Raw genomic sequence first — 20284 nt, forward strand, 5'->3', positions numbered from 1 at the left:
ATTTTATTGGAGGAAAACCTAGTCTTCCAGTGACCTAAGAGTTTAGGGAGGACAACCTAGGGTAAGCATTCATAGGAATGGAACAGGGATGTTCTCCCAGCAGAGGGTGTGATGGGGCTACATATCAATGAAACTTTTTCCAGGCACAGCTTGGAAGAATTGAGGCAGGTTCTTTCTGTTTTTTTTGATCTTCACATTTACAGTAGAGTAATTGTATTTTGTGAACCTGTTCTTCCATCTTCATCCCCTCTCCTATTTGCCTTAGTTTGGCCTTCATCAGGTTCTGCCTAAACTAGTTCAATAGCCTCCTAATTGGTTTTACTCAGAACAAAATCAAATAGCAGAACACTGGCTGATGTTCTCTATGGTACCTTTTGAGAACAGTATCCCTGATTTTAAGGATACCTGGCACATCACTCCTTTTGATTTACTAATGATGCTCCCCAGTGTGCTAAGGACTCCTCCTCAGACATTCCTGGGGACGCAGCAGACAGTAGTCCAGGAGTCTCCCTTTCCCTGGAAGTTCTGCCTAAGAGTTCAATTGGAGGAGGCATTCTCCAGCTAATAGAGAGGTAAAGCAATCTAAGGAATTACAGGTCCAGTCCTTTGAACTAAATGCCTATTTAGCATTCCTGAAGGGGGGAATGCAGTTTTCCAGCAAACATTTCTTAAAGTACACAACATTGTGCCATGGGAAATGGAGAGTAGAAAAGGAGAAGAGACAGAACCTGTTCTTGTAGTGTTTACCAGCTAACTGGGAAAGGAAGACATGCAGAACTCACATGAATAGGAAAACAAGCTATTCATTCTGTTGACAAACATATATGGAGTGTCCCTTGAGTCCAGGCTCTGTGCAAGGCACTGGAGTACCATGAAGACAGTGGTCCTACCTTCAGAGAGCTTGCTGTTATAGTGAACACCCGTAAATGGAGCTGAGGGGATTCCAATTAAGACAGGAGTCCAGTGGGATTGGAGTAGCCTTCTTAGGAAAAATAAGTCCTAGGCTGAGACTTGAAGGAACTGACCAAGATGGGAGGGAAAGAGAGGTATCACTCCAGATGTGGGGAACACAACATAAGTGTAAAGAATCATGCTCTGTGACTTTTCCTTTACTTGCCCTTCATGTGAACATATGGACAAGAAGTAAAAGGAATGACACAAGGGATTAAGAGTGTAGTTCTCAGAGGAGTGCTGGTCTACCCAAGGGAGCATACAAGAGATAAAGTTGAAACTAGATTGTGGAGGAACTTGAACACCAGGCTAAGGTGTCATGTGGGCAGTAGAGCCATCATAACTTTTAATAAGGAGAATGACATGGCATCAGCAGTGCTTTTGGAAAATTGAAGCAGTGGCAGAATGGACAATATATTTTTTAAAATTGAAGCTCAGTGAAATTGTTGTTTCTTGACTATTTCAAGTTCAATTTCTACTCTAGGAGCTCCTCAGAGGTATTTTTTGAGGAAAATGGTCCCTAGGTTAATACTAGCTCCACTGATCCTGACCTCATTGTCACCTGGGAACTCTCAATCAGATTTTGTTGAACATGATGGCACTTCCTACATCAGGGGTCTCATTGTTTCTTCCAGGTTTTGATGAAGAAGGAAGCCTATATATTCTTAAGGGTGATCGCACAATTGAGTTTGATGGCGAGTTTGCAGCCGATGTCCTGGTGGAGTTTCTCTTGGATGTAAGCATATATGCACAGTGGCCCTAAATTGGAATGATTTGGGTTCAAATATAAGGGGAGATAAAACTGCAAATTAAGAATGCAGAAGCTGGAGGATCTAACAGGATCTAAGACAGATTTCTCGGACTTCACATAAAAGCAAAAGCACACCTACATCACAGTATTATTTACTTGTACTGGGAGGCAATTTTATTTTAAAACAATCAGATTTACATTGTATTGAATATAGCTATTGACATTCTTTCTCAATATTCTTGGCTTTTTTCTTTACTCATTCTTTTCTTAAATTGGTTTTATTGACAAATCTTCACACACATACCAGTCTATGCATAGTATACAATCAATGGCTCAAAATATTGTCACATAGCTGTGTGTTCATCACCATGATCATTTTTAGAACATTTGCATCATTCCAGAAAAAGAGATAAAAAGAAAAAAACTCATACATTCCATACCTCTTATCCCTCCCTCTCATTGACCACTAGTATTTCCATCCACCCAATTTATTTTACCTCTTATTCCTCCTATTATTTGTTTATTTTATCCATATTTTTTACTCATCTGTCCATACCCCGAATAAAAGGAGCATCAGACACAAAATTTTCACAATCACACAGCACATTGTAAAAAGTATATCATTATACAATCGACTTCAAGAATCAAGGCTACTGGAACAGCCATATTTCTTGATGATGATTGTATAATGATACAGCTTTCACAATGTGACTGTGTGATTGTGAAAACCTTGTGTCTGATGCTCCTTTTATCTACCTTGTCAACAGATGAGTAGAATATATGGAATAAAAATAAATAATGGGGGAACAAATGTTAAAATAAATTTAGTTTGAAATGCTAGTGATAAATGAAAGCAAGGGGTAAGGGGTATGGCATGTATAATTTTTTTTTCTGTTATCATTTTCTTTTTCTGTTGCATTTTTATTTCTTTTTCTGAATTGATGCAAATGTTCGAAGAAATGATGAATAGGCAACTATGTGATGATATTGAGAATTACTGATTATATATGTAGAATGGAATGATATGTTAATGTTTTTGTTTGTTTGTTGTTAATCTTTTTAAATTAATAAATAAAAAATAGCTTATTAAAAGGCAACAGAGGGCGGGCCGCGGTGGCTCAGCGGGCAAAGCGCTTGCCTGCTATGCCGGAGGACCTCGGTTCGATCCCCGGCCCCAGCCCATGTACCAAAAACGGAGAAACAGAATACAATAAAAACAAGAAAATGTTTAAAAATGTTTCCCTTTCTTCCTTCCTTCCTTCCTTCCTTCTCTCTGTCTTTCCTTTAAAAAAAAAAAAAAAAAAAAAAAAAAAAAAAAAAAAAAAAAAAAGGCAACAGAAAAAAAAGAATTAAGGCTACTGGAACATAGTGCAACAATTTCAGATACTTCCCTCCAGCTACTCCAATACACCATAAACTAAAAAAAGCTATCTAGATAATGCATGTGAATAACCTCCAGGATAACCTCTTGACTCTGAAATCTCTCAGCCACTGACACTTTATTTTGTCTCATCTCTCTCCTCCCCTTTCTGGTCAAGAAGTCTTCCTCAATCCTATGATGATGGGTTCCAGCTCATCCTGGGAGTTCTGTCCCACATTGTCAGGGAGATTTACACCCCAGGGAGTCACGTCCCATGTAGAGAGGGAGAGGGCAGTGAGTTCACCCACAGAGTTGGCTTAGAGAGAGAGACCACGTCTGAGCAACAAAAGAAGTTCCCTGAGGGTGACTCTTAGGCATAATTTTAAGTAAGGTTAGCCTATCCTTTGCAGGAATAAGTTTCATAGGGGTAAACTCCAAGCTCACAGGCTCAGCCTACTGATTTGGTTGACCCCTCTGCTTGTGAAAATATCAGGAATTCTCCAAATGGGGAAGTAGAATATTTTCTCCTTTCTCCCACATCTCCCAATGGGACTTTGCAAATACTTCTTTATACACTGCCCAAATTATTCTGGGATATATCAGGGCATCACACTAACCTAGACCAACAAGATCTCATGCACTTTTCAAGATTCCATGTACTTAATGGTGTTCAAATAAATTGACCACACAAATTAAATTAGGTAATGTGCTACCAAAATATAAATTTTGCACCAACTAAACATCTTTCCTTTTGGTCTCACATAGAAGTTGAAGTTTTAAAATATGGACCAAAACATCCTTTTGCCTATATTCTGAATCAGCTTCATTCATGTATCTAGTTGAAGTCTGATCCATTTTTCAACTTTTTAAACAGTTCCTATATGGGGTACTGCTGACTTTCATAGCTTCAGAGCTCTGACTCTGAGTCTCAGGTGTCACATAAATACCAAAAGTTTCTGGGAATGGCCAGGTTTTATACAAATAGTTCAGCATGTCAAAATTTACAGTTACAACTCCTGAACTGTAAGCTTACAATCTAGGACCCTTTACAGCAGACCTTAACCTGATAACCCATGCTCTCAACTTTAATTCACCAAGTTTTTATATTATAGTTAGTCCATATGAGTGAGGCAGGATAGTATTTGTCTTTTTGTTCCTGACATTTCATTCATCACACCATCCTTGAGGCTCATACACCTGACACATGCCTCACAACTTCATTCCTCCCTGGGGCTGCTCAGCAGTCCACGTATGTATATAACACAGTTCCCCCTTCCATTCCTCAGATGTTGTACCCTTAGGCCACCTCCATCGATTGTGAATTGCCTTAGAAACTATTAGTCACCTTTGAAACTATTTTATTAATGACAAATTCCTTTGGCTGTGTTCCAGTGCTGCTGAAGAGGAACTAGGAAGTGTGAGAGGTAGATAATCACCTGAAGATAGAGTAGGGAGAGGAGTAACCATTAACTGGGTGACCCTGAGTCACCTTCAGAGGGAGATAAAGAAGAGGCAGGGCTAAAGAACCCTCCAATATCACATTGTCTCTCAGCAGTGGAGATACATACACCCTCCAATCCACAGACACAGAGAACAACACTTTAAATTAATTTATCCATAGATAAACTCACACTTTCAGTAATAGCTGTGAAGCCAAATGCTTGTGGACACAGAACTCTGCACAAATAAAGAACCTACTGTTGAACATCCACATTGATTATTCTTTATTTACCAGCCAGTAGCCAGTGATCTATTGCCTTTTCTCTATAGCACTTAAAACCCAGAAGGGGGTCAAGAGTGAGTTTAAGATGGTCTTTTACAAAAAAGTGCCCATAGACTCTGCTTGGCCATCTCAGTGACCCAACCCTGAGCCAATGTGGTGCTGTCTCAACCTGATTAGCTAAGAGGAGACTTTTAGATGCAAGTAGCAGAAACAAAACTCTAAGTGCTTAAACCATAAACAATATGATTACCCACTTAAATGGGGGATCTGAATTAGAGTAGTTTTAGATTTGATCATATCAGTGCCATAGCTCCAGTTCTCTATGGAAATCACAGAAAATTCTATTTTCAATATGTTGCCTTTGTTTTCATGCTGTATTCTCAAGTTGGTTCCAAATGGTCAGAAGCAGCAGCTAGTACTTTACTATATCCTCATTCATACAGTGGGAGGAAAAACACAAACAAAACCTGGTTACCAAATTCCTTCTTAAGAATAATGAAGCACTTTCCCAAGGCTTTCAGCAAATCTAGCCTAAAGTCTCATTGGCCAGAATTGGGTCAAAAGCCTGTTCCTGAATCTGAAACTGGCAGGAGTATAACTCACTGACCAATCAGCCCAACCCCTGAATTATGGTTGATTCCTGAAAAGATGCTACTGCTCAGTAGGGGAAGGCAGGGATGGAGGCTGTGACACCAACCATGAAATCCACAACTTCCCTCCAAAGCATTCTATTTATGTGCCTGGCTTCCCCTCTGGGGAAGGGATAGTTCCTTTAATTTAATATGTGTGTGTGTGGCATTTCAGCTAATTGAAGACCCAGTGGAGATCATCAATAACAAATTGGAAGTCCAAGCTTTTGAACGCATTGAGGACCAGATCAAACTCATTGGTTTTTTCAAGAGTGTGGATTCAGAATGTAAGTTGTCTGTCAAGTCCAGTCTATAAGTCTAAAGCCAGATTCCCAATGAGGTATATTATGTTATCCCTAAAGAGGAAGGGTCATCAGCATATTCTGGGCTGGATAGAATGGAGAGAATCCTCCCTGTACCTGTGCCATGAAAACCAGGTGAAGAAATTATGCAAAACAGGTGGGGGGGAGAGGGTGCACCAAATGAACATTAAAGGTGGGCCATGTTCTCTGATCTTTAAGCGAGGTGAGTATTTTACAGAAAACAGAAAAGCTCTCCCTTCACTTTTCCCACCTGCCCACCTCCCATGAGAGCTGACATTGGCAGCTTCTGTGGTCACTAGCTGGAGAGCATCTCAGTTACTTGGAAAGTATTTGAGGAAAATTTGGGTAGAGATGGGCTCAGCAGCTGCCGCACAATATGGAAAATTGTTGGCCAAGACCACAGCTGACCCCCAAGGCTGCCTGCCATATCCAGGCACACCCTTTGGCATACTCCCTTTGAAAGCTTTGTGGTCAGGTTTTGGGTGTACACAGAAACATATCATAGCATCACCAGATCCTTTGTTAGAGGCTAGTGGTGGGAGTCAAGAAGAGCGAAGAGAAGGGATCAGTAAGGGTAATTACTTAGTCCATTTTTAGAAACTGCTTGGGCAGCATGTGTCCAATGAGTAAATCTTTTGCTGGTTGAGAGAGGACAGTCTTAGAGGAAAAGGTATAAATATAATATAAAATAGATATAAAAGGGAATCTGGTAGCATGAGTACATGTGGGAGGAACAAATATGGGCTGCTTATGACTATTTCTGGAAACTCCAAAATATTTTGAATTATCTTGCAAAGCTGTTTCTTTACCCCATCTGCTAACTAGCAACATTAGTTGACTTACCAACAACCCACCAGTTCACTCTCTTTCATGCCCCAACTTGACCATCTTTTCATTTGCTTCAACAAGACCTCCATTCATAGTGGTTAAAATAGGTATGCTGCGGGGTTGTAGCTAGCCAAGGAATTTTGTCTCATTTCAACTTTAGGTGCCTTAGTTTCAATTAGTACATTTCTATATAAATGCTGATGAATCTAGGGTGCTTCTCCTGCCCCTCTCTACTTTCTCCTCTTTTATTTCTTCTGTTTCAGTCTCCACCTGTCAATTTGTTTCCATTCTTTCCCAACCTTAGGTTTCTCTCTCTTCCCCATTAAACTCAGGATGACAGATAAGAAGGAAGACAGAGCCAGGATCAGAAGAGAAAAACCCTTTCAGTTCCTTTTTCCTTCTACCCTAAACTGAAAATAATAGTTCCATTTAATTAGCATATGTCATATACCAGAAACCATGCTTGAACTTTATGTGAGCGCCTTAATTTAATTCTCACAAGTCTGTGGGGTAGTTACCATCATTGTCACCATTTTAATGATGAGGAAATGAAAAAACAGAAGATTAAAAATAGGTTACCCATTATCACAAGGCTAATAAATGGGAGTCAAGATTTAAATCCCAGGAATCTCACTTAAGAATTCTTACACTTAACTATAGTGCTATACTGCCAATACTTTACTTACTTTGTGAGATTGAGACATGCATAAAATGTGATAATGTTTTTACAGGTCATGGTAGTAAACTAGAAGCAATTTGGGCTTGGTGAAAAATAAATTAAAAAATTTCTTTATTATGTAATAATGTACAGACACATATATTGTTATATAATAATAAAATACAAAAATAATAGAAAAGATATCAAACATTGCATCGCAAAAAACTTCCAAATAAAGTAATTTTAGATTTTGTAGTGAGAATCTTGTGCTTACATCCAAGAATGCATCTTTTTTAGATTAGATTTCAAATAGCAACATGCAATTCTTGATCAAGCAACTTTACTTGCACATCTAGATGGTGGGAAATTTCGGGACAGGACAGCATACACCACTTTTTCCTTGATTAATTCACATGCTTTTTTTTTTTTCACCTTTGAACAGACTTCAGATAATTCACTCTGAATTGTTCTTCATGAGTGTGATTATTCTTTCAGTCTTGCAACTATTACTGTTCTTTTCATAGACAAATGTGATGCTGATATTTCTTATGATAATTTGAATGTCTTAAAAATCCAATTAAACTTTTGCACCTTCCGAGGAAGTTGAGCATGAAAGTTCATATCTAAGTCGAGCAGATAGCTATGAATGCAAGTACTGAGAGAACATGACAAAGGACTTCTTGGGGGAACTATATTCATCATTAAGGATACACGAAACTGGGGGAATTTGGAGCTACATGAAAAACCTGGAGAGATGGAGAAGAGGATGAGGAAATGCAAAGATAAGTCTATAGTGGCTAGAAGTTGGGGACTAGAATGTACACGAGTCTATTTCCAAAGAGGAAAACGGCATCAAGGGAGCTGGCAGGTCAGGCTGGGGAGAACCAAGAAGGAGCTGGTCAGCATCAAAACAGGACATGGGGGCTAGAACAATTTGGAGACCACATGAGATTAGACAGAAGAGAAGATAAGACCAGTTTCGTAGAGGGCAACTGCAAGCTTTAGTGAAACTAAAGAGCAATCACATGTTGAAGCACTAATCTGGGGAGTCACCTTTTCCACTCTTCTTCACCTTAATAGGGATGCAGACTGGCTGCCCAAGAGAAGAGGGGAGGCTCTTTAAATAGAACTAACTACTCTTACCATCAGGTCAGAGTTTGTGAAAGTGGAGGGAAAGTCATCATAGACCTGGAGGACAGGGAAGGGGGGTGTGGAGGGTGGAAAGGAGCCTCAGACAGAGCCCACTGTTGCTTTGGGCAGGAAGGGCTTAGGTGATGCTTTCACCATTCTTCCTCTACTCTTCCCCCTTCTCTCTATTCTCCAGAATTTCCCATCAAGCACCACTGTGTTCCCCTCCACTCCACCCTCTACCCCAACTATTAGGCTATGTGATATATTTTCTGACTACCCAATTACATTCATGAGGATGAGTTTGTGTAAGTGTATACCAGTATGTGCGGGTTTCTCATTAATTCTAACCCTCTTGTCACCTGGGCGAGTTCCCTCGCCACTCTCATAGTAACGGTCACATTGCACTGAGATCCTTTTGAGATCAGTATCCTTGTCTTACTCATCTTGGGATCCACTTAATGAAAAATACTATTCGTTAAATATTTTTTGATAGAATATTAGAAAAGTTTACATGCCACCAGAATTCTAGCACCTAAGATGATGAAAGATAAGGAATTTTATAAAGTGGGAAAAAAAAACACTAGTCTGTTAAAAAATGAATGATGGGTCATTGACTCTTGGGATTATGGAATTTATTCAGAACAAAGCCTTCCCTCTCCCAACCATTACTGCCACCATTACCTTTACATCTGAAGCTTAAATATGAATATCTTTACAGGCACCTATCTAGGTGTACCAAAGCACTGCATTGCCACACTCACGTGGTCTCATGCCTATCTTGGCCAATGAGGGCTCAAGTTTGGGACTAACATTAAGCTTAGGTTTGATTAACATTGAGTCATCCTCCTAAGGGTTGAGAATTTAAAAATACAACTTAAAAAGAGGAAGGGAAAAACTAGAATTCACCAATAGGAATATTGCTGCGAAAAAGTGTAAAATACTTCCGTGGTGTAATTCTGATTGTGGTTAGTTTGCATACTAAAGTGAATTTTCTTCTTACTAAGGTCTCCTTTATGTAGCAAATTATACTGTCTCTGCAGGGCACAATTATAATTAGCACGAGTTTGAGTGAAAGGGGTCTTTTCTTTTGGTTTGGTGTTTCATACTTCTTTTTCTCTCCTTTGTCCTCTCTTGCTTTTCTCAGTAGACTCCTTTCTCTCTCCATTTCCTTAGTTTTCTCTTTTCTGTCTACCAGCTTCAAAAAAGTGTGGTAAAGAGTTCTTTTCTTGGGTAAATGAATGAGTCAACTCAAATTCCTTGGGGGAAACTGTGGGTTTAAACAATAATAAATAATTATCCATCCTGAATAGTATCTACTAAATAATTATCCAGTCAGGATTAATTGGCTTTTGAGTCTCTCTACATTATTTAAAAAGAGAAATTTCTGGAGTATGCGTATTGAAAATGTTTCCTACTCTCATCTTTTCCCTTAGATTATAAGGCTTTTGAAGAGGCAGCTGAACACTTCCAGCCTTACATCAAATTTTTTGCCACCTTTGACAAAGGGGTAAGTACCTATGAGACTCAAATTTAAATACTTTAGTAAGCAAAAATTATTAAATTTTGGAGAATTTCCTGTCACATTTTCCATTTTCTTTTAGCAATATAAATCATCTCCTTTGACTTTTTCCCCAGATGTTTTTGAAATAAGGCAATAAATCACTGTTGAATGAGATAGAACAAAGATGATTAATTCAGACAATGTAGGGATATTTCTAAAAAAAAAAAAAAAAAATTCGACGAAAACTCATGACCCATCCTTAATCTTTGCATACACTAAGAATGGGAAGTGTTTGAGCCCAGAGGATGCCAAGCCACTGAGCCACAGCTCCCGTTTCTCTTAGGAGGCACCCTCTCCCTCTCTGGGCTTTCCTCCCTCTACTGGATTTAGATGGGTGATGGTATGAGGACGGGTGTTCTAGTTTGCTAGCTGCCGGAATGTGATATAACAGAAACGGAACAGCTTTTAACAGTGGCAATTTATTAAGTTGCTAGTTTATAGTTCTAAGGCCATGAAAATGTCCCAATTAAAGCAAGTCTATAAAAATGTTCAAAATAAGTCACCAACAAAAGATTACCTTCACTTAAGAAAGGTCATTAAGGTTCAGGGTTTCTCACGCAACTGGAAAGGCATATGGAGAACAAGGCGAGGTCTGCTAGCTTTCTCTCGTCATGAAGCTCTCCTGGAGGTGTTTTCCTTCTTCATCTCCAAAGGTCTCTGGCTGCGTGGGCTCTGGTAGCTCTCGTGGTTATCTTGTCCTTCTGAAACTTTCTCCAAAATGCTTCCCTTTTAAAGGATTCCAGTAAACTAATCAAAACCTACTTGGAATGGGTGGGGTCACATCTCCCTCGAATCCAAGGTTAATACCCACAATTGGACAACCCACATCTCCATGGAGATAACCTAATCAGGTTTCCAACCTTTAGTACTGAATAGGAATGAAAAGCAATGGTTACTCCCACAAGATTGGATCAGGATTAAAACATGGGTTTTCTAGCCATAATCCTTTCAAACCAGCACTAGGAATGCTTGCTGTCTTACCTTGGGTACTTCAGAAGGGTACCTAACCTTCCGAAGATGTCACTGACGTTCTCCTCTGTAATTCAAATGCTCTTTATTTTCTGGTTGTAGCAAGTGCTTTTTAAGCCACAATTTAGCAGAATAGAAGAATCTTGCATCAATGGGTAATTTATTTGGAGCTACTTTCTCTCCTGTTACTATTGAAATGATTATTATTCATTGAGTACTTTCTGTGTGTTGGGCACAATTCAATATATTGCATCTATGTTATCTCTAATCTTTTAAATAACTGTGAGAGAGAAAAAGTCTCACTTTCCAGATGAGAAAACAGTCTTAGGTTAAGAAACATCCAAAGTCTCCAGAAAATTAATGGCAATCTGGGCCCCAAACTCATGCCTTTCCCTCCATATCACATTAAGTAGTAGACCCTGTCCCTGCCCTTGAGAGTCAGAGTACACACACACACCAACTGGAGAGCCCCAAATCACTATATTTTTCTGGAACAAATTAATCTAGGACAAAGTAAGTCCTTAATCAAAGTCAGGCAAAGGCTAATTGGAGAGTGGCCTATTGAAGAGCCAGCAGATGGCCAGCAGTGCTACGGGCCTTTATTCTAAGAATTCAGGTATTCTGTGACAAACAGGAGGAAACCTCTAGGGGCTATAGCAGGAAAAGGGCACAATGAAAAGAGTTCATATTCAATTCACCTATATATACTGAACCCCTTTCATGAATATGTTCCCTGTTCTTAAATCTGTAATCCAGAATAGAGGTCTGTAAATTAAGTACTGTTGAAGAAAGTTTACCCTAATTGGTTGGATCAGAGTTGAGAGATATCTTTAGCGAGAATACCTAAATGAATAATATCAATAATTTATTAAGTACTTATTATGCACCGGGTTCTATGCTAAGAGCTTTACATAGGTTTCTCATTTTTCCTCCCAACACCTCTGTAAGAGAGGGATTAGTATCCTCATTCTATGGAGGATAAAACTGAAAGCACTGAGAGATTGAGTGATTTGCTCATGGTCACAGTTAGCAAGTAGGGAAATGAGTTAATCCTAGGTCATCCTTACTCCAAAGCTAATGTATAAGCACTCAGTAAATGTTTGCTGGCAATTATTAGAATTGTTATTAATAAGAAGGCAGTCATCTAGGTCTGGTGGGGTGGAGGGTTGGGTTAGGGTATCAGTAGAGAAGGGGAGGTCCAGAGAAACCTAAACCAAGTCCATCACTGACGTTTAGTCATGATAGGCCAGGAGTGACCAAGTTTGCTTCTGCTTATGAGCTCATCTGAAGGGAAGAGAATGTTAAGCTGACCCACTTGGTCAAGCAACAAAGCCTTAGTTTTCAGAGGGGTGGTCCAATTCTGAGTTCAGGGTGGTGTCTACTTTCTGGAAAGCTCCCCAGCCCAACCATATGGCTTCATGTCTGTGGCCTATGACGAAGGTGAGGTCAAGCTATAATTAAAAACTCAAAAAGCAGCTTCACTAAAAACTCTGTAAGACACTGAGTCATAAGTGCCAATGTGCATGTAGCCTTGTGGGATTTCATAACATTTTGAAAGAGAAAAATGCACCTTTTCTACCTCTATATGGAACACAGAGGGAGGGGTTGTTGCATAGGGAGGATTCCGGTACCATTTTGGAACTTAAGAACTTGCACTGACTGGGGAGGGGGAGGCCAATAGTGCCCAATGGGGGATGGTGAGATCTGGAAGGCTAATTGGAGAGTGGCCTATTGAAGAGCCAGCAGATGGCCAGCAGTGTTTACGGGCCTTTATTCTAAGAATTCAGGTATTCTGTGACAAACAGGAGGAAACCTCTAGCAGGAGGTGCTAGAGCAAAGAAGGAAATAAGCAATGGAAGCCAGGAGATGACTGGGAGGACCCGTTTGAGGGATATTTCCTAAGGAATCCCAGAAGGACTTCGTGGAGGGGAGGTGCTCGGTAGAGGTTTGAAACCAGGTGCAGCAAGGACCAAGGAAGTATTAGTTACAGTGACAAAGATCAGAAAAAAAAAGCAACCAGCAGAGAATGAGATGGTGAGAGGATCTGACATTGGTGAGATGAAAGAGGAGAGAACATTAAAAAATTACTTAACATTGCAAATCTCACTTTCAAAACAGCAGAGATATGAAGCTAATATAAGCATCAGGAAATCTAGGGAGAAGAAGACTGTCTGGAAGAAAGCAAGATAGTTTGATAACTCCTATTTTCTACAAGTTAAGAGGATATTCAACTGAAGGTATCTTTCATTTATTTATTCGTTTGCCCAAAAACATTTAGCAAGTGCCTTTTGTATACCAGGCAGTCCTGTAGATGCCCCACAACACTGAACAAACCCGATTCCTCCCCTTTTAGAATTTAGAGTTTTATGGTGGGGCAGGGAGGAGAGAAGGAGGGGCAGAGAGGAGGGGAGAGACAGAAAGTTACTAAGTAAACAAACCAATAAACTGTATCATACAAATTGGAGGACCGTGAATGGAGTAAGATGTCAGGGCTGCTGTGGATTTGGGAATTAGATTCCAGCCACCATCCCTACTGCTGTCCCTCAGGGAGCTTTTAAATTGGGGAGCCCTGGGACCCACCCCGGAAACGTGGGAACCTTAGGGTTGTGACAGAGCCCAGGAATCTGTATTTTCTAAAAGCTCTTCCAAGCACTTTTATCAGGTGCACAGGACTGGCACAGCGCTGATCTCCTGATCCTCATTCTAAGTAAAGCCACACAGAGGCCCTCCCTCCCTGAAGACGCGATTGGAGCAAGAGAAGCTCAGAGGGCCAAGGAGGGTGCCCCTCTGCTGCACCTTACAGCTTGAATCATGTTGGCTGTAACTATAATGCCATCGCCCACTGGCCCATTTCTTTCTCTGTCTGAGTAAACTGTGAGAAGCACAATACTTTTCTCTTTTGAACCACATTGGGGGTAAAGGAAGCAATGATAATCAAACCAAAGTTATGGGGAGATAAATGTTGAGCTGGCCTAAATTCATCTGAGTGGGTTCCATTTGTAAAAACTGAAATGGTTTGTCAACTTGTAGGGGGACAAACATGAGTATCAAAAGTCTTAACATGTGCAAATGTCAGAAAAAAGGGTCTTTGTGGTTTTCTTCTATTTACCAAAATCTATCCCATCAAGTTAAAAAAAAAAAAAAAGTTGGAAGGCCTAATTTATAAGGACCTATTCATCTTCAATAGAATAATCGATTCTAACATAATTATAACACCCGTGAGTCAGATCTGCTTGTAGAACAGCAGGATACAGTAGGAAACAGTAGTTCCCACTAAATATATTTTGAATAAATAGCTCAATCAAATCTCCTTCAGTCATCAACTTCAGTTCCCTACCATCCAGGACTCAATTAAAAGAAGGAAAGAGGGCTGTGCAAGGGTAGTTCAGTGGCAAGAATTCTTGCCTCCCATGCGGGAGACCCAGGTTCGATTCCCAGCCCATGCACTTACCAAAAACAAACAAACAAGCAAACAAACAAACCAAAAAATTCAACAAATGGTGCTGCAATAATGGGCTATTCACATGGAAAAAGAAAGAAATGTGACCCCACCATTCAGCATATTTAAAAACAAAAAGAATGAAAGGAAAGATCCAAGATGAGGGCAATCTGGAATGTTAGTGATGGGGTATAAGGGAAGAAGCCTTTGGAAAATCGTACTCAGGATTTCCAAGTCCTAAGCCCCAAAATGTGCAATTGAACTTTACATTCATGTACTTAACACTGCAGATTCTGGTATTCAGGGACCAGAGACCACTCTACACACCCATGCTCACAGGCACGGGCACACTGCTTTCCTTGATATATGGTTCCAATGAGCTCATTCTCAACCTCAGAAAGAACCTTAATTATAGCAGGCTCTGATGGGGATGAATTGATGAGAGCAGGTCACGTTACAAGAGGAAAAAGGAAATACCACTGAAACATGGTGGAGTGTCAGCATCTTATTTTCAGGGACAGATATTCCCTTCTTTACGGTGTCAAGGAAAATGTAATTTTCAAATGAAAGGGAAGCTGGAATCCAAGGAATTGGTAAGAGAATGCTCCACTGCCTGGGTCTGAATGCTAGCTCTACTCCTTCTAAGTATATGATCCTGACAAATTACATACCCAAATTGTGCCTGGGGTTCATCATTTGTAAAATAAGTATAATAGTAGTTCTTACTTCATGTAATCAAAGTAGTAATTAATTAATTAACTAATTACATGACATACATTATATTACAGAAAACAATACACCTGAGACACTTTGCACCTGTGTCTGGCTTATAGTAAAGACTCTCTATGTGTTATTATTATTGTTTTTGTTTATTCAGACACCCTCCACCACTTTATACAAGCACAGTTTCCTGGTTTCTAGAATATGCAGTAAGTCAATTTAAAAAAAAGTCAGAATCCACTGTCATTTTTAAGCCCACTCTGCTATAGACCCAGCTTTCCATAGAAATACGTGTAAATCCGGACTGTGCCTGCATGCGTTTCCTTTCCCTACTTTCAGTGCCTTTGCCCACAGTCCCCTCCCCCTAACAGAAGACAGACAAAAAGAAAGAAGAAAAACCACACCTCCTTGTCCCTCAAAACAAAATCAGTATGACAATGAACTCTCTTTTTTTCAAAGATAGCTCTTAAACATGACCTGTTTTCTTTAACTCTGAGTTGGATGCTGGAATCTCTGTAAGAAATGCTGTTTTTTAAAGTGTTGTAACCGGGCATTAGTAATAGCTGATGACAGAAACCAGGGGGATATCAGGGTTTCATAGGAATGGACCTCTTTTGTAACTGCTGTGTAACACCTAGCCTCCTCCCCCTTCCAATTAGTCATGGTCCTGCTGGGTCACTGCACCTTTGGTTGCCACCACAAGGCCTCAGCTCTTAGGCAATTCCTTTTTAGCTTCAAGGGAACCACTGTTCATCTCTGTGCTTTCTTGGCCCACAGCTCTGCACTAGAGAAGAATGGCATTTGGTTTTTTATAGAGCTTTGCACATTCCAAGCCTCTCAGATCACTCCACAAAGAGAGGTCCTGAGTTCAGCAGCTCTGCAGGCAAACACAGCAACAATTCTGCCCTGACAGGACAGCGTGGTCACTTTAATCAAGAGAAGAAAGGTCTTCCAGGCTATGGGGCTGGTTCCCCAAGCCTTTCATCTGGTGTAGGTTGACCAATTGATCTAAGACTTCCCTAGTTTTAGCACTGAAAGTTCTTTGTCCTGGGAAATTCTTCAGCTCTGAGCAAATTGGGACTGTTGGCCACCTTATGACTAGTAACCAGAGTTGTTCAGCTGCAAACTAGGTGGTTCCCAAGGCTGACAAACCACCAAGCAAGGGAGGTCCTAGGAGATTTCACCCTCAGGCCAGGGCTTCAACCTCAAAAACAATTAGGATCTACGGGCTAGTCAAGGACAGTTTAATGATTTAACCTTTGCTTTGAATACCTGTGTGCTTTAAACGGTCTCCATCAGTTGCCTCTTCTATCAAAATTGGTTCTATCAGTTCTACACATCCCAGGACACTGAGCATGCTCTGTTAACATTTGCTTCCTCCTTCAGCCCTGGCATATATAATGGAGTGGTGGTGATTTCTCAGTCTCCATTCTGACTGCTCTTTTCCCATGCATAACCTTCCTTGCCAACTATATCTTTTTCTCCCTGTCTCCTTCCTTGTTCACAAAAGGAGATTGATCCAGTCCAGGCCTCAGGTGGTGAGTTCCTAACACTTCAACATTTGAGTCAAAACTGTCCATACTTTCTCATGGCTTTGCTAGAGAACACACATACTTCTCTTAGATAGGCAACCCATTGATATGTAAACTACCATTCAGGATACTTATTTGTAATCATTACAGGTTGCAAAGAAACTGTCGCTGAAGATGAATGAAGTTGATTTCTATGAGCCATTTATGGATGAGCCCATTGCCATTCCAGACAAACCTTACACAGAAGAGGAGCTTGTGGAGTTTGTGAAGGAACACCAAAGGTGCCCAAGATGGCATGCAGGGGCTTGGGTGGTCCAGGGTTTAGAGAATGAAGAAGAGCCTTAGTCCTGACATCTCACACTCACCAAGAGCAGAGTTACTATAATTAGTACCCCAGCAGGACCAAAGTTAGTACTATGGCATTGTTGGTCATTGATAAATGTCAGAGATGTTGCTAATTCTGATTATGGATCTATGACTGCCGACCTTGTTAGAACACCTCCTAACAATTGGCAAATCCCCTTGGTGGTGGTTGGATTTCTTAAATCTTGGATCTACTAGTTTCACTTGACTCCCCATTCTAGTAGAGTACTGTGAAGGGTGGTTGCCTGCTGGGCCTGCAAGGGTCTTGGAAGTGGGTTGACATGATAGGCAGGTGAGAAGGCCTGAGGATCTTCACATATGAGTATTCAGCATGCAGCAAAATCATGGTTCCAAGCTCTACCTACAATAAAGCTATCCACTATCCCTTGGCTCAAAGTCAGAGCCAGATATGAGCAAAATTCTGCCATAACTAGGGATGGCCTCCTATACCCCAAGTGCCATGCTGGTGCTTTCTGGAAGCTATTTTATCTAATCCTTAGACTTATGGGATAGTTACTATTATCCCAATTTTAAAGATTAAGCAAGTGGGCTCAGAGAAATTAAGTAACTTATCCAAGGATAGGCATTCTATTCATAAAACTTCTGGGAGAAGAAAGTTCAATACTACTTAGAATAGTTGTAGCCTGGGTAAGCAAACATTATTGTTAAGGACTGAAGAGTAAATATTTCAGGTATTAGGGATCAGATGGTATCTGTTGCAGCTACTCAACAAATGGGCATGGCTGTCTGAAAAAAAAAAAAAAGCTTTATTTACACAAACAGGAGAGGCTGGCCAGATGTGGTCCATGGGCTATTGTTTGCCAACTCTTGTTCTAGAGGGAGGGACAACATTGGAACATGGAACATGGTAATAGGTTCACTAACCCATCCATCCACAGTCCCGTGCATACGCACACATATGTTCACTGAGCCTAGAGCACTAGGATCCTATCACCAGGACAGTCCTGCCCCCTGCAGGGAGTCAGAATTTGGAGGAACAAATGTCAACTCTTCTTTGAATGAAGAGCTTCAAGCAAAACTTACTGCCATTCGGAAGGAAATGAAAATTTGGGCCAACTATAGATCCTACCTATTCCAACAAACATCCTCAAGGGGGTTTGATGAATGACCCTGCAGCTCTGTTCTCATTCTGACCTTGCTCTGGGCTCTCAGCAGTGGCGTTAGTCTGGCTTCTTTACCCTTGCCCTATGACCCATTGTATATAATACATTGTATAATCCTTGGATCAAATGGATCTCTGAAAAGGCTGAGAAGAGGAATTCTGCAGCCTGAGTGTTTGTAGGCCCAATACTGTGTGATGCAACAGAACAGAGCAGCTCCAACCCTTGGGGGTGGGGGTGGAGTGGGGGGGTGGGGGGGTGGGAAGTAGGTTTCTGGGGGTCTTCTTACACATATAAATGAACCATCTGGTTTTGCATATTACTATGCTGAGGCTGTGAAGTTTGTCTTGGTGATGCCTGCTAAAGGAAGTTTCTCCTTTTGTTTTTTAGACCCACTCTACGTCGTCTGCGCCCAGAAGATATGTTCGAAATATGGGTAAGAAAGTTTCTTATTTTTTCTGCCTTGGAGAGATAGATGTATTCCCCAAGAGGAGTGTTTCATTGACTAAATCCCAAATTAAGTCTTATTCTATTGGGGTGAACGTCTGGATAGTGGAGTATTTGAAACATGGACATCATACTCAAAACCCAATTCTCCATGGAGCCAACCTCTTTGGTACTACCCATTAGGCAAAATGACTCCATCTCTGAGTTCATTTCCCAAAGTGACTACTATCTTCAGTTCATTGGCGATTCTGGGCATAGTAGAAGGAGCTCAGGCTGTGTAGTTATAGGAATTTGGGCTCAAATGCAGAATCTGCCACCTTACCTTATGTTCTACATCAAGTCATACCATCATTCTGGGTTTTAGTTTCTCATCTAAAATTGGAGCTTTTTATAAGGATGAGTGGTATAGAGAGCCCAGGACATGGTAGATACTCAATTAATGAATATTAGCTGTTTTATAAATATCAATTGAAGTTACTAGAAAGCTGCTGAGTCAGTTGTCCTCTAGGTTTATATCAGGGAGATTGATTGGTACAGGGAAAGAAGGCCTTGGAGACATCACCTCTTCCAACCTTCATACAAAATCCTATAAACAATAGCAATCAAAGTCTGTGGAGCCATTTTCAAAGCATTTCATATGTCCTTCTACTTGGATCTTTCAATAACTCTAGGAAGTGATGTACAACAAGTACTATTTTAGCCTTATTTCACAGATGGGGAAACTGATGGTCATATGGATTTGGTTAATTACTCAGGGATTCATAGTTGATAAGTATTAGATCTTGGGATGTAAATTCAGTTCATGGGGCATCAGATCTCCTGCTCTTTCCAGTATGTCTCATTAGAGTGGGCCTGGTTCCCAAAAGGTATCATTTATCAAGAAAGGAAAGAGATTGACATGGAAGCATTTACTTGTTAATTCTTTCATTCAGACTCTGAAGTGATGAATGAATGAAACCGTAACCTGACACTGTTTTACTGTCTTGTCTCTTACTTGGATGTCTGAAGGTAGAGCAAGCCTTTCACAGACATGGAAGGGCAAATCTATTCTAAGCAGGGGACTACTTAAGAACAACTCAGCACAATAGAAATAAAGTTTCTTAACATTTAAATCTTTCAAAAAATTAACCTTTAAAGGGTCTTGTCATTATACTTGAAAATAATAGTAAACGGTATTACAGTGCTTTAAAAATAATATTCTTTTTTATTTTTAATTTTTTACTTGGAAATAATCTCAGACTTACAAAAACAGTAAAAGGAATTCATTGTATCTCTACCCAGTTTCCCCAATTGTTAACATTTTATTACCTTTGCTTTGTCTTGCTCTTTTTCTTTATCTATATTCTCTGAATTGTTTGAGAGTAAGTGGCAGATACAATTCCTCTTTATCACTCAATAAATCAGTATTACCTAAAAAGAAAGACTTTCTCCTCATAACCACAGTACAATAGCCAAAATGATCAAAATCAGAATATTAACACTGACACAATTCTACTGTGTAATCTATAGACTTTATTCAGATTTGCCAGTTGTTCCACTAATGTCCTTTATAACAAGGGAAAAGGTTTGTTGTTTTTTCCTGGCTCAAGATCCTATTCTGGATGGCCCAGTTACATTTGGTTATTGTGTTACTTTAGTCTCCCTTAACCTGGAGCAGTTTCTTGTTCTTTCTCTGTCTTTCACGACTCAGTGTCTTAATCTTCCATCTTCTATTGTCAATACCACACAATGGGTTGGCTTTACGAAAAGAATTTATTCTCTCACGGTCTCAGAGGCTG

At 40.2% G+C, this 20284-nt stretch overlaps 1 protein-coding gene and 1 long non-coding RNA gene across 2 annotated transcripts in view; both read left to right on the top strand.

The window, feature by feature from the left end:
* Positions 1-20284, top strand: part of CASQ2 (calsequestrin 2) — a 78759-nt gene that overhangs the window by 38743 nt on the left and 19732 nt on the right. Inside the window, exons 3-7 of the mRNA XM_077119789.1 lie at positions 1587-1687; positions 5590-5701; positions 9788-9861; positions 16726-16856; positions 18450-18495. Of these exons, the coding sequence (XP_076975904.1) occupies positions 1587-1687; positions 5590-5701; positions 9788-9861; positions 16726-16856; positions 18450-18495 (464 nt within the window). The remainder of the gene's footprint in view (positions 1-1586; positions 1688-5589; positions 5702-9787; positions 9862-16725; positions 16857-18449; positions 18496-20284) is intronic.
* LOC143649808 (uncharacterized) lies at positions 12540-13942 on the top strand. The gene is made up of 3 exons (XR_013159196.1): positions 12540-12671; positions 13003-13121; positions 13547-13942. It is a non-coding gene; the product is annotated as an uncharacterized LOC143649808 (long non-coding RNA).

The sequence above is a fragment of the Tamandua tetradactyla genome, chromosome 11 (genome assembly GCF_023851605.1).
Source record: "Tamandua tetradactyla isolate mTamTet1 chromosome 11, mTamTet1.pri, whole genome shotgun sequence".
NCBI classification, from domain to species: domain Eukaryota; kingdom Metazoa; phylum Chordata; class Mammalia; order Pilosa; family Myrmecophagidae; genus Tamandua; species Tamandua tetradactyla.